The 12,336-nt window shown below is 44.9% G+C and overlaps 9 protein-coding genes across 9 annotated transcripts; 1 reads left to right on the forward strand and 8 right to left on the reverse strand.

The window, feature by feature from the left end:
- Positions 1-202: 202 nt before the first annotated feature.
- On the reverse strand, positions 203-972 carry LOC122613832 (glutathione S-transferase 1). Its single transcript, XM_043788230.1, has one exon. The coding sequence runs from the start codon at positions 957-959 to the stop codon at positions 291-293; it is 669 nt and encodes a 222-aa protein (XP_043644165.1). The 5' UTR covers positions 960-972; the 3' UTR covers positions 203-290.
- A 619-nt stretch (positions 973-1,591) lies between these two features.
- LOC122615214 (glutathione S-transferase 1) lies at positions 1,592-2,480 on the reverse strand. Its single transcript, XM_043790161.1, has one exon. The coding sequence runs from the start codon at positions 2,335-2,337 to the stop codon at positions 1,669-1,671; it is 669 nt and encodes a 222-aa protein (XP_043646096.1). The 5' UTR covers positions 2,338-2,480; the 3' UTR covers positions 1,592-1,668.
- Positions 2,481-2,618: 138 nt separating this feature from the next.
- Positions 2,619-3,658, reverse strand: LOC122615215 (glutathione S-transferase 1-like). The gene is made up of 2 exons (XM_043790162.1): positions 3,511-3,658; positions 2,619-3,447 (listed from the first exon to the last, which is right to left on the reverse strand). Exon 2 carries the CDS (start codon positions 3,438-3,440, stop codon positions 2,781-2,783), a length of 660 nt encoding a protein of 219 aa, XP_043646097.1. The 5' UTR covers positions 3,441-3,447; positions 3,511-3,658; the 3' UTR covers positions 2,619-2,780.
- A 152-nt stretch (positions 3,659-3,810) lies between these two features.
- Positions 3,811-4,621, reverse strand: LOC122615095 (glutathione S-transferase 1-like). Its single transcript, XM_043789978.1, has one exon. It carries the CDS (start codon positions 4,468-4,470, stop codon positions 3,811-3,813), a length of 660 nt encoding a protein of 219 aa, XP_043645913.1. The 5' UTR covers positions 4,471-4,621.
- An 858-nt stretch (positions 4,622-5,479) lies between these two features.
- On the reverse strand, positions 5,480-6,240 carry LOC122615094 (glutathione S-transferase 1-like). Its single transcript, XM_043789976.1, has one exon. The coding sequence runs from the start codon at positions 6,189-6,191 to the stop codon at positions 5,529-5,531; it is 663 nt and encodes a 220-aa protein (XP_043645911.1). The 5' UTR covers positions 6,192-6,240; the 3' UTR covers positions 5,480-5,528.
- A 517-nt stretch (positions 6,241-6,757) lies between these two features.
- On the reverse strand, positions 6,758-7,428 carry LOC122613771 (glutathione S-transferase 1-like). Its single transcript, XM_043788145.1, has one exon. The coding sequence runs from the start codon at positions 7,418-7,420 to the stop codon at positions 6,758-6,760; it is 663 nt and encodes a 220-aa protein (XP_043644080.1). The 5' UTR covers positions 7,421-7,428.
- Positions 7,429-7,829: 401 nt separating this feature from the next.
- Positions 7,830-8,628, reverse strand: LOC122613463 (glutathione S-transferase 1-like). The gene has a single exon (XM_043787655.1). It carries the CDS (start codon positions 8,583-8,585, stop codon positions 7,914-7,916), a length of 672 nt encoding a protein of 223 aa, XP_043643590.1. The 5' UTR covers positions 8,586-8,628; the 3' UTR covers positions 7,830-7,913.
- Positions 8,629-9,345: 717 nt separating this feature from the next.
- Positions 9,346-10,166, reverse strand: LOC122613330 (glutathione S-transferase 1-like). The gene has a single exon (XM_043787457.1). It carries the CDS (start codon positions 10,117-10,119, stop codon positions 9,445-9,447), a length of 675 nt encoding a protein of 224 aa, XP_043643392.1. The 5' UTR covers positions 10,120-10,166; the 3' UTR covers positions 9,346-9,444.
- Positions 10,167-10,915: 749 nt separating this feature from the next.
- Positions 10,916-12,005, forward strand: LOC122613831 (glutathione S-transferase 1). Its single transcript, XM_043788229.1, has one exon. The coding sequence runs from the start codon at positions 10,998-11,000 to the stop codon at positions 11,718-11,720; it is 723 nt and encodes a 240-aa protein (XP_043644164.1). The 5' UTR covers positions 10,916-10,997; the 3' UTR covers positions 11,721-12,005.
- The last annotated feature ends 331 nt before the right edge of the window (positions 12,006-12,336 follow it).

Here is a 12,336-nt window from a genome sequence, read left to right on the forward strand (position 1 = left end):
TCAAATGTGAAAATGGGTATACAGAAGGCGTAGAGAAAATACCAGTCATGCTGACAAAGGTTAATAAAATGGAGAGCACTCGAAAATGTTTGTTGCCGGCAAAAATATAGTACATATATGTAAACACACATGTAGTATATATAGAGCTACTTGATATAATAAGTTCTCTTTCTACTTAGCAAACATTTATTTCTCTTGTTACTTTCATGGAACTAAGTTCTCTTGTTTTCTACACCGATACTTTCTCTTAGATCCAATTTATTTCATAAATTTGTATTTTGATTTCAAAGCTAGGCTGCAAAAGTGAAATTGGTGGACTTTAGAATGGTCTCCAATTCCCGGGCGCCTCTCGCATTGGCCTCCTCGTAGTAGGGCAGCTGCTCCAATCGCCTGACCCATTCAATGATCCTGGGGTATTTCACCCGATCGATGTCCACAAACGCCACCAGCGAAGTGATCGACGAGATCAGGCTGAAATCGGCAATGGTCAGCCGATCCCCGGCAATGTAATCCTGTCCAGCGAGGAAGGTCTCCACAAAGTCATAGATCTCGACAATGGCATCGTAGCGCTCCTTGGGTATCCTGGTCAGGCCATTAAAGAACAGCGGCTTGGTGATGGCCTTGATGCCATTGGCGAACACCACTCCTGTCTCGAAGTGCAGCCGCTGATCCACCACAGCTCGCTGGAGCAGATCTCTGGGGTACAGGGCATCCGTATCGGCATATTTGGACACCAGGTACGCGATGATGGCATGCGAGTCCCAAATGAAGTGACCATCATCCTCCAGTGTGGGCACCGTGTGCTCCGGATTCTTTTTCAGATATTCCGCAGAAAGCTGTTCCTGACCCGAGATGTTAACATTCACGAACTCATAGGACAGCTGAAGGGCAGCCAGCGTGAGTTTGACCGCACGAACTGGCGGACTGGGATTCACACCATATAGAGTCAACTTGACCATGTTTGCACACTGAGCTATCGTTCTCTACTGATTCTTGGAATCGAGAATGTGCAAATTGTATTACCAAATTGAAATGAAAAGAGCATGGCTAAGAGACATTTCTAAGAGTGTTGCTGGTCATTAACTTTATAAACACTTGTTGGTCCTTTTAGAGTTGCCTAGTGTAAAGGATAACGAATGTTATTATATTTGTAATTCAAATTACAAATTTAATAAATACTGCTCTGCTGGAATTATGCAATCATTTGATATGGTCTACCAGTTCGTCGAACCTTAATCAAAGTCGCTTAAGTACATTTCCTCAAAACAATCACACTTATAATGCATATGTGATTTGTGATAAGAAGCTATCAATTCTGTTTGCCAAGAAACAAGTAAGCATGTTAAAGAGCTCGATCAGGTGCATAATCTATAGAAAATCATGCTTACAATTGTTGACAATCGCTCAATAATATAGCTGACCGCCCATAATGAGTATAGTTCCATTTCTATGGAAAAATACGGGCAGTATGAAAATCGATGCGTGTTAATAATAGTTTTTCATGAAACAGTTTGTTTAAGGGTGTGCTTTGCATAATTTATTTGATCAATTTTAACATAAGGCATAGGAAAAGCTATTTCGATTGCGAGTATTGATTTTGTGATAGCAAAACGGGGTGATATCCAATTAAAATGTTAAGCCAATTAACTTAGCAATCAAAAGTATCGTTTAGGAAACTACAGTGAAGTTTTTGGACCTCAAGAGCTGCACAAACTGGGCAGCTCCCTTGCCATTGGCCTCCTCGTAGTAGGGCAGCTCCTTGAGCCTCTCCACCCAGGCGGTAATCTTGGGATACTTGGCCTGATCCAGCTCCAGAAAAACACCAATCGACGTGATGGTTGATACGATGCTGAAATCCGCTATGGTCAACTGATCGCCGGCCATGTAGTCATGATCATCGAGAAAGGTCTCCACAAAATCATAGACCTGCTGCACGTGTTCCACTTGATTGCGTGGCAAGGTGGACTCGCCGTTGAAGAGCACCGGACGGGTGAGTCTCCTTAGGGCCGCCTCGAAGATGACACCCGACTCGAAGTGCATCAGTTGGTCGACTTTGGCCCGTTGCAGCAGATCCTTGGGATACAGCTCATCGCTGGCCGCGTACTTCTCCACCAGATAGGCCATGATGGCATGCGACTCCCAGATGCAGTCATCATCGTCCTGCAACAGCGGCACCGTGTGCTGTGGATTCTTCTTCGAGAAGTCCTCGCTGAAGTTCTCCTTCTCGAACAGATTGACGAACACGTACTCGAAGGGCAAGTCCAGAGCCTTCAGGGTGAGCAGACATGCCCGGGTGGGCGGACTGGCGTCCAGGCCGTACAGCGAGATCTTACCCATTCTCCAGCGAACTTACAAGTGAGTGGTCCTTCCGGTGGCAGGACGATATATATAGCTATCTGCCCTGTCCCTGGGAACCTGTCAAGCTGTCGATGGATTTTTAATTAAGTCCGCCCAAGCAACTGTACAAGCGGAAAACGAAAAGCCACGCACCCTGGGAACAAATTTTTTGAAATTAAATTATTTACACTTAAATTACGGCAGTGAGTTGGCGCAAAGACAAGGACCTTAAAACACATGAGTTAATAGTGTAATTAATACAGTATACTACTATAGCAAAGTTCATATTCTTATATACTTCATACTCTTTTATTATATTTTGTTTATACATCGATATTTCTTCGAGTGTGGACAGTGCCAGACGTTTGTCAACAACTTTCTTTAATTAGCAGAGCATTAAAAATTGATGCAGCAACGCACTCGGTAATTGTGGGAAAGGCTGCTTACAGAAGGGTCAGCTGGTCCTTCAGCAAGTCCACGTACTTCCTGGCCCCCAACCCGTTGGCTTCCTCGTAGTAGGGCAACTCCTGGAGGCGCTCCAACCAGGCGGCAACCTTCGGATACTTCTCCGCCTCCAGGGGCAGAAAAGCTGGCAGAGATGAGGCCGTGGCAGCACAGCAGAAATCCGCAACAGTGAGCGTATCCCCGGTTAGGTAGGGATTCTCGCCCAGAAAGGTCTCCAAGTGGCCATAGCCATCCCTCACTTTGTCGGCCTTCTCACGCGAAATCTCCGTGACATTATTGCAAAAGTACGGAGCACAGATGTTCCGCAGGGCCATGAACAGGGCACTGGCATCGAAGTAGAGGCGCTGATCAACCTGTGCCCGCTTCACCAGATCCTTGGGATACAGTTCATCCGTCTTGCCATACTTGCCCACCAGGTAGCAGACGATGGCATGTGAGTCCCACACCAGCACTCCATTGTCATCCAGCAGCGGAATGGTGTGCTGGGGATTCTTCTTGAGAAACTCCTCTGTGCGATGCTCGCCTGCCAGAAGATCGACCTCCTTGAACTCATACTCCAGTTCCAGGGCTCGCAAGGTCAGCTGGCAGGATCTCACTGGCGGACTTATGTCCAATCCGTACAGCACAATGCCAGACATGATCCAACTGAAACGGTTTTATTAGCGAAATTAAACTGATTTCAGCTAGTTGCAAAGTGTGTATTTATACCTTTTTAGGGCTCCAACTCAGTGCATTCGACACTGAAAGTTCCAAAGAACTTAAAACGATCCTGGTTGGGGCTACAGTCCAAAGTACTCTTCTGTTCTAGGAAAATACCTTCAGCGTTTTCCAAACAATAAGCCCTGACTTTCCATAAATATATCATATTCTATGTGCAATAAATCTACACTGAGGAAAATCAAATTATAACTCTTTATAGGTTTGCTAACGAAATAATCGTTCTATTCCCATAGTAATAAGAAAGAAGTTAAATTTTGATAAGTATTGCAATGTATTTGGAAGATACGTTTACACAATAGTGAATTTCTTGCTCTTGAAAATGTTGGCCACCAGCTCCATTCGCGATCCGTTGGCCTCCTCGTAGTAGGGCAACCTGCTGATGCGCAGAACCCAGCCCGCCAACTTGGGGTACTTGGTGGCGTCCACCTCACGGAAGAGCACCGTGGAGGTAAGCACTGCGATGACGTGGAAGTCAGCGATGGTCAGATTATTTCCAGCCACAAAGTCATTGCTTTGCAGGAACGCGTCGAGTGTCCTGTACACCTCCTCCAGGGCATCAAATCTGGCCTTGGGAATCTCGGTCTTGCCCTCCACCAACGGGGCGGCGAGTGCACGAGCGGTGCTGACCAGCACACTGGAGTCATAGTGCAAACGCTGGTCCACAATGGCACGCTTTTGAAGGTCCTTGGGATACAGGGTATCCTCCTTGCCGTATTTGCTCACCAGATAGGCATTGATGGCATGGCTATCGTTGATAAGGAAACCATCGTCCTCCAGCGTGGGAACAGTGTGCTGTGGATTGATCTTGAGGTACTCCGGCTTGAGGTGCTCCCCGGCCATCAGATTCACAATCCTGTACTCGAATTCCAGACCCAAGGCGCTAAGGGTTAGCAGGACCGCGCGTACGGCAGGACTTCCATCGAATCCGTATAGAATGAGTTTGGCCATTTTCCAGTTTATTATTTGCTTTTCCTGCGGTTAGTGAGGGTAGCTCTTAACTCTTGGAAATGCCTAACCACTGTGGGGCTTTTATAGCTGGGGAGCTCTCTTAAGTTAAGAGAGTTTCGCTGTGCTGTAATGACACGGCAGTAAACCCACTTGGATGACATCAGCTCATATTACGATTACGGAGCTCTTTGAATAATCAGTCGGAGCTATCTGACGTAGGAGAGAGCTTTACTAAGCAGGAGCTTTACTAGCACCTGCTCTTCCTACATTCATACACACAATAATTAATGATTAGATTTTGGTTATACGCCAGTAATTACCACAAGAAAAAGCCAAAGTACTAAACTAGATGATTCATTTACTGTTGACCTTTTGTGTTAAGGCTATAAACCAGGTCCTGTAACATGAATTAAAGAAGATCGAACGAATTCCAATATTTTAACTGATTTATTGGGGCAGCTATAGTTTAAAATATTTTACTGCATAATAACCAAAACAAGAAAGAATGCTATAGTCGAGTTTCCCTATCTGATACCTATTTGATTACTCAGGTAGTGGAAGTGCAAAGTATTTATAGTTCCTGAGATCTCGACGTTCATACGGACGGACAAGCGGACAGGGCCGTATAGACTTTTCTACTGATCCTGATTAACAATACATACTTACACAACAATACATACATATGTACTTTATATGGTTGGAAACACTTCCATCTACCTGTTACATACTTTTCAATGAATCTAGCATACCCTTTTACTCTACGAGTAATTGGTGTAACAAAATAACAAAAATAATGAATACCAATTTAGTTAAAAACCCATCAGTTCTCTGCACACTGTAGTATATATTATATATTGTAATCAATATATCATATCTGCCGTCAGATCTAACGCAGTTATCAACCTGCAAACCAAAAACAAACAAACTAAGCCAGTAGTTTCTCTTATCGATTTACTCAAAACAAGTTTTGACTGATAGCAAACTACATTGTCGTACAAAAGTCAAGTGGTTATGATATTTGTTTCTTATTTATTTTTGTCTATACTAAACATTATATCTTAAACAATAGTGAAGTTCTTGCTCTTGATGAACTGGATGATTTGGGCAGCACGAGCGCCATTCGCCTCCTCGTAGTAGGGCAGCTCCTTGATGCGCTGGATCCAGGCAGCCAGATCCGGATATTTGGTGGCATCCACCGGCAGGAACACCAAAGAGCCGGTCATGGCGGCGATGACATGGAAATCGGCAATGGTCAGGGTATCGCCGGCTAAATAGTTGCCACTATCCAGGAACAGATTGAGGGACTTGTAGACACCCTCCAGGGCATCGATCCTCGCCTGTGGAATCTCCGTCTTGTTCTCCCAGAAGAGCGGGAAGGTGATGGCCCTTCCCGTCGAGGTGATCACACTGGAGTCGTAGTGCAGACGCTGATCGACGATGGCTCGCTTCTTCAGGTCCTTGGGGTACAGCGAATCATTCCTGCCGTACTTGCTCACCAGATACGAGTTAATGGCATGGCTGTCGGACAGGTAGAAACCATTGTCATCCAGGGCGGGCACAGTGTGCAGAGGATTGATCTTGAGGAACTCCGGCTTCAGGTGCTCCTTCTCCAGCAGATTGACGATCTTGTAGTCGAAGTCCAAACCCAAAGCCCTCAGGGTGAGCAGCACCGCGCGGACCGGAGGACTGCCGTCGATTCCGTAGAGCGTAAGTTTTCCCATGGCTGTATGTGTTGTGCTGTAAGGCGATTGGCAAGTAACTGCTTAATGACTGTCCAAACTTGCGGCTTTATATAGCCGCTCAGGTGCTGCTCTTCAGTTAAGAGAGCTTTGCACTCGGTGATGACTCTGCAGGTTGGCAAACTGAATGCTTGGAACGCACATATCTCTTAGCTGTCGTATACGTAATATTTATGTATTTCACGTTCTAGAGCTTTACACTATAAAGCTCTCTTGGCAGCAATTTAAGCATTTTTATTTGTTTACTCAACGATTTGGGATCAAAGAACCTAGTCAGAACTTAAATGATAAGATAGATAATTGTGTTAGGCAATAAATCAGCAATTACGAGTATCTGAACTATAATATTTACCGATGAAAAACGATAAAACCGATCTTAAACATTTTAAATTCTCTTTCTGTTACTTTCTCTCTTACTTTTGTTTTCTTAAAAATCCAGCCAACCGAATAAATAAAATGTTTTTTGTATTTTGATTTTGAAATTTTTTTTTTTTTTAAATTTATTTAGAATACATTTGTAATTGAAATTGGTTTGATACAAATGACTATTACTCCAACTTTAAGACGGGTTTCAACAAACTGATGTACTTCTTCAAGCCCCGCAGATGGTCCTCCTCACAATGGGGCAACTTTGAGAGGCGTTCGAGCCAAGCAGCCACCTTGGGATACCTTTCCTCATCGAGATCAAGGACAGCGGCCAGTGAGGATGCAGTGGCTCCGCAGCAGAAATCTGCTATGGTCAGTTGCGACCCAGTCAAATAGGGATTATCCCCCAGAAAGTTCTCCAAGTGGCCATAAGCATCTTTGATGTTGTCCACCTTTTCCTTGGGAACCAGTCTCACTTGGCGAATAAAATAGGGTATACTAACATTGCGCAGCGACATAAACAGGATGCTGGCATCAAAGTACAAACGCTGATCCACCTGAGCGCGCAACACCAGATCCCTGGGATATAACTCATCCGACTTGGCGTACTTGTCCACCAAGTAGCCAGCAATCGCATGTGAGTCCCAGATGAGGGCTCCATTATCTTCGAGAAGTGGCACGGTGTGCTGCGGGTTCTTCTTAAGGAACTCATCCTTGCAGTGATCTCCTGCCAGCAGATCCAACTCCCTGTATTCATAGTCCAAGTTCAAGGCTCGCAAAGTCAGTTTGCAGGCGCGAACTGGCGGACTTATGTCCATGCCATACAAAACTATTTTATCCGTCATGTTGCGATCACCAGAGAGACTCGAGTTCCACTACATTTTCCACGTACAGAAATGTAAACGAGCTCAAATAAACTGCAAATTGGGTGCCCAGAGCTTGCCCCATTCTTCAATAAACTTTTGTAATTGTACACTGACGATATCAAGTAGAACGTTCATAAAATCATGATAAAAACATTGGGGTCGGGTTCCCCAAGTGTGAGATAATCGTTACTGATTCAGTCCCCAAATAAAAGTTGTGCCTACAAGTATGCACTATATGATACCTTCTTATAAGTAGACCCATTATTGTACTGCACTTTCTAAATAGCAGAAAAATATAACAAAGGTGGGTATACCAAAATCCAAAACAAAGATAGAATTTCGTTTTTCTTTTCTTAAGAAAAGGTTACAATTTATTAGTTAAAGAGTTACTTAAGAAGTGAAAGGTAATGAGTATATAATGTACATGGTGGCTCAAGTGGTTCATAGTACTAAAGTGGATTCCTCTCCGGGCTTAGGCACCCAGTTTGGTCCACTTGCTGCGAAGGAAGGCGACGTAGCCCTGGACCGGCTCCTCGTTGATCGCCTTGTAGAAGGGAATCTGATTGAGGCGATCCAGCCAAGCGGCTACCTTGGGGTACTCTACTGGCTCGATGTCGACGGCAGCGCGGAGGGCACTAACTGTGGGTCCGGAGAGCAGGTCGGCCAGGGTCAGCGAATCACCCACCAGGTATGAGCTGCTGTCCAGGAAGGTCTCCAGCAGCTTTAGACCCCGATGAATGGAGTCCAACTTCTCCTGCGCCACCTCAGTGCATCCTGTGGTCCAGAAGGGACCCACTACGTTGGCCAACCCAGGATAGATTACGCTGGCTTCGAAGAAGAGGCGTTGATTGATGACCGCCCGCTTGGCCAGATCCTTGGGATACAGTTCATCCGACTTGGCATACTTGTCCGCCAAGTAGGCGGCAATGGCATGGGAGTCCCAGAGCACTGTTCCATTATCATCGAGCACCGGTACCGTGTGCTGGGGATTCTTCCGCAGGAAATCCTCGCTCATGTGCTCACCCGTTAGCAGATTCACCTCCTTGTACTCGTAGTCCAGATCCAGAGCCTTGAGGGTCAGTTTGACAGCCCTCACACAGGGACTTAGGTCAGTGCCGTATAGTACGATTCCCGAGCTGGACATGATTTGTGTGTGCTGAGTGACAAGCGATTCTATAGCGACTGATACCCTGCCCATGGGTTATATACCAAATGGAGGAAAGCTTTCACGCTGGACTCCCCCAGTGCGGCATGTAAAGATGAAAGCTTCCGATTTGGTTTGCTTGTTTGTTTGTTTGACTTCAAGTGAAAACTGCTTTGCTCACCATTATACGCCTTTTTTTACCTATTTCACCAGGAGGTACTATATATCAACATGTGCTGCAAACCCCCCTTGAACATGAGCTTGCACTATTTTTATTTAAGTATTAAATAAACTTTCAAAACGTTTTTTTGGTGTATATATCAGAGCTTTTAAACGGATACACTATAATTTTAGGTACTCAAAATTTTCCTTTTTGGACTAAATATTCAATACATATGTAAATTCAATTATTGAATTAATAAGCTTGGTGTGTGGATATTCCATAATAGGTACATGTACACAATAGGTACATAATATATCAAGCCAAACTTAATTGAAGCCTGATCTTTCTACTCTCGGCACAAACTTAGATGCTTTTTGAGCTTTTTGGCGAATATAAAAGATGAGGCTGTGTATACTTATTCAGCACTGATTTGGCTGTCTTATCGACATATCGTGCATATGTACTCTTAAATAGCAAAGTCACTTAGCTATGTAATTCGCTTAGTAAAAAAAGATATTCCAAACAATCCATTTATACCAAAATGCAAATAATTCAAACAAAATCTTGTATATAAATTATATTTTTTATTTCATGAAGAAGTGTATGTTTTAAATAGAGTGGTGTACATTAATAAATGAAATTTAAGCTCGTGAAATTCGATATTTAAATATTAGTTGTCCAGCTTGAAAGCGCTGCTCACTTATCGCCCAGCTTGGTCCACTTGCTGCGCAGGAAGTCGACGTAGCTCTGGGCTGGAGCCTCGTTGATCTCCTTGTAGTGGGGCAGCTGGTTGAGGCGCTCCAGCCAGGCGGTGACCTTGGGATATGTCGCAGGATCTATGTCCACGGCAGCGGGCAGGGCGCTCACAGTGGGCCCCGTGGACAGATCGGCGAGGGTCAGTGAATCGCCGGCCAGGTACGGGCTGTCGCCCAGGAACGTCTCCAGCAGCTTCAGACCCCGATGAATGGCGTCCAGTTTTTCCTGTGGCACCTCGGTGATGCCATTTATCCAAAAAGGACCGCTCACATTGGCCAAGCTGGCAAAGATCACGCTGGCGTCGAAGAAGAGGCGTTGATTGATGATCGCCCGCTTGACCAGATCCTTGGGATACAGTTCATCCGACTGGGCATACTTGTCCACCAAGTAGGCGGCAATGGCATGGGAGTCCCAGAGGAAGGTACCATTATCATCCAACACTGGCACCGTGTGCTGGGGATTCTTCTTCAGATATTCCTCGCTCAGGTGCTCGCCCGCCTGCAGGTCCACCTCCTTGTACTCGTAGTCCAGATTCAGGACCTTCAGGGTCAGCTTGACGGTCCTCACACAGGGACTGAGGTCTGCCCCATATAGTATGATGCCAGAGCTGGACATGCTGTGTTGTTTACCCGGCGGATTTTTTCTCTCGACTGATCTCTGTATTTACTGTATATAGTGCACACCTTTTTTGCCGCAAGCTTTCTGCTGAATGAGAGAGCACTTCGCACATCAAAGATAAAAGCTCGAACCCATGTGTTTGTTTGACCCAAACAGTTAAAGAAAAAAAACCTTATAAAATACATTTATTTCATCATCAAAAACATTGATTGCATACAATGATTAGTTCTGGAAGCGTCCAAATTGTATTAATTTTAGAACATGCTACAAAAAAATTTACTCATTCATCCAAAAATAAAATCAGACTTTGTAAATGTTTGCCAGAAGAAAATAATTTAATAATGTTTTTTGTTTTATACTTAATCACAGTATACATAGACATACTTAAATCATGTAGAAACCGTGTAGATTTACAATTTAAGTCTTCCTAACTAAGCTTGAAAGTTCCTAAAAGCTCTGGAACATAAACATATATGTAAGCTAACACAAAGCTCAACATTATTGAGGAATATGTGGGGTATCTATGGATAATAGTATCATAATATACATTAATATTTTTGAATCATTTGCCCCTTTGGTGCGCCACCCATGATCGAATAAATCACGGGGACATTGATCAAATATTGACGCAGCTATAGATAGCAGAGCGAGCGACTTATCTTGGGCATTAATAAACAATTAGGCAAACTTAAACTTGCAGCATTATGACGTCTTTGTGGTAATTATCAAGAAACTAAGTTTAGTATCTAATCTTATCGCGTTTAAAAGAAATTCTAATTATTTAGCCTGCCTTGAGTCAGTTGTGGATGGCCCACTGTCTGCTACGAATCTCAACTAAAACTAGAAGCTAGAAGGCAAATAGTTAAGCAACCACGATGGTTAACCTGGTTCTATATGGCACCGAGTCCAGTCCGCCGGTGCGAGCCGTTCTGCTGACCCTTCGTTCCCTCCAGCTGGAGCATGAGTTCCGCACGCTGGACATCCAGGCCGGCGATCATCTGAAGCCGGATATGTTGCGCAAGAATCCGCAGCACACGGTGCCCATGCTGGAGGATGGTGAGTCGTGCATTTGGGACTCGCACGCCATCATCGGCTATCTGGTGAACAAGTACGCCCAGTCGGATGAGCTCTATCCAAAGGATCCGCTGCAGCGTGCTGTCGTGGATCAGCGACTGCATTTCGAGACCGGTGTCCTCTTCCACGGCATCTTCAAGCAACTGCAGCGAGCTCTGTTCAAGGAGAATGCCACGGAGGTGCCCAAGGATCGCTTGGCCGAACTGAAGGATGCCTACGCTTTGTTGGAGCAGTTTCTGGCGGAGAATCCCTATGTGGCCGGTCCTCAGCTGACCATCGCCGACTTCAGCATTGTGGCCACCGTCAGCACTCTGCATCTGAGCTACTGTCCCGTGGATGCCGCCAAATACCCCAAGTTATCCGCCTGGCTGGCACGCCTCTCCGCATTGCCCTTCTATGAGCAGGACAACCTGCGAGGAGCCCGCTTGCTGGCCGAGAGGATTCGCGCCAAGTTGCCCAAGCAGTTTGACAAGCTGTGGCAAAAGGCCTTCGAGGACATCAAGAGTGGAGCTGGAAAGCAGTGATGCGGAATCCATGTGCGAGCATTCCCTAAAGTCAAATTGTATGTAAAAGATGGAAATCAATGTAGTAAGAACGTTCGCAGCTGGCACAATGATTAAAAATGTATTACCTTATCACTTTTATTTGTATAATCATTTGTTGTCAATAGACACACAAACTTTTTCCCAGTGTCTAGGCTCACTATATGTATTGTGTGGAGATAACTTAAGACTTTGTAGCCATTTTAAGTGCAGTTGAAAGTGTTCTTCCACCGGTAAATGTCCTCCAGTGCGCACTTTTTTAAGGTTTTGTACTTATATATATAATATATATATCTATAAGGTAGTATCTAACGTGAAGTGCATTTCCAATGGCAACGCAGCCAAAAGTTTACAACTTTTTTGCGCTCATTAAAATTATAAAATTTTCTCCTCCACAAAGCGACACAAATCAGCAGAGTGGCGGGGGGATTGGGCGGGAATGAAAAGCGCAAAGTTTTCCTGCCGTGTCGTGCATGCTAAAGTTGTTAAATCATAATTAATTTATGACGGCGCCATCCGCCGAAGCAGCTAGCCACCCTCCCTCCCCAACTCCCCATCATCCCCACCATTCCCAACTCGCCTCCGCTTTATGGCACTT

The sequence above is a fragment of the Drosophila teissieri genome, chromosome 2R, assembly GCF_016746235.2.
Source record: "Drosophila teissieri strain GT53w chromosome 2R, Prin_Dtei_1.1, whole genome shotgun sequence".
In the NCBI taxonomy this organism is placed as follows: domain Eukaryota; kingdom Metazoa; phylum Arthropoda; class Insecta; order Diptera; family Drosophilidae; genus Drosophila; species Drosophila teissieri.

Excerpts from the sequence above, each read along its gene's own strand:
- LOC122613463 (XM_043787655.1), bottom strand. The coding sequence starts at position 8,585 with ATGTCCAGCTCGGGAATCGTACTATACGGCACTGACCTAAGTCCCTGT.
- LOC122613771 (XM_043788145.1), bottom strand. The coding sequence starts at position 7,420 with ATGACGGATAAAATAGTTTTGTATGGCATGGACATAAGTCCGCCAGTT.
- LOC122613832 (XM_043788230.1), bottom strand. The coding sequence starts at position 959 with ATGGTCAAGTTGACTCTATATGGTGTGAATCCCAGTCCGCCAGTTCGT.
- LOC122615214 (XM_043790161.1), bottom strand. The coding sequence starts at position 2,337 with ATGGGTAAGATCTCGCTGTACGGCCTGGACGCCAGTCCGCCCACCCGG.
- LOC122615095 (XM_043789978.1), bottom strand. The coding sequence starts at position 4,470 with ATGGCCAAACTCATTCTATACGGATTCGATGGAAGTCCTGCCGTACGC.
- LOC122615215 (XM_043790162.1), bottom strand. The coding sequence starts at position 3,440 with ATGTCTGGCATTGTGCTGTACGGATTGGACATAAGTCCGCCAGTGAGA.
- LOC122613330 (XM_043787457.1), bottom strand. The coding sequence starts at position 10,119 with ATGTCCAGCTCTGGCATCATACTATATGGGGCAGACCTCAGTCCCTGT.
- LOC122615094 (XM_043789976.1), bottom strand. The coding sequence starts at position 6,191 with ATGGGAAAACTTACGCTCTACGGAATCGACGGCAGTCCTCCGGTCCGC.
- LOC122613831 (XM_043788229.1), top strand. The coding sequence starts at position 10,998 with ATGGTTAACCTGGTTCTATATGGCACCGAGTCCAGTCCGCCGGTGCGA.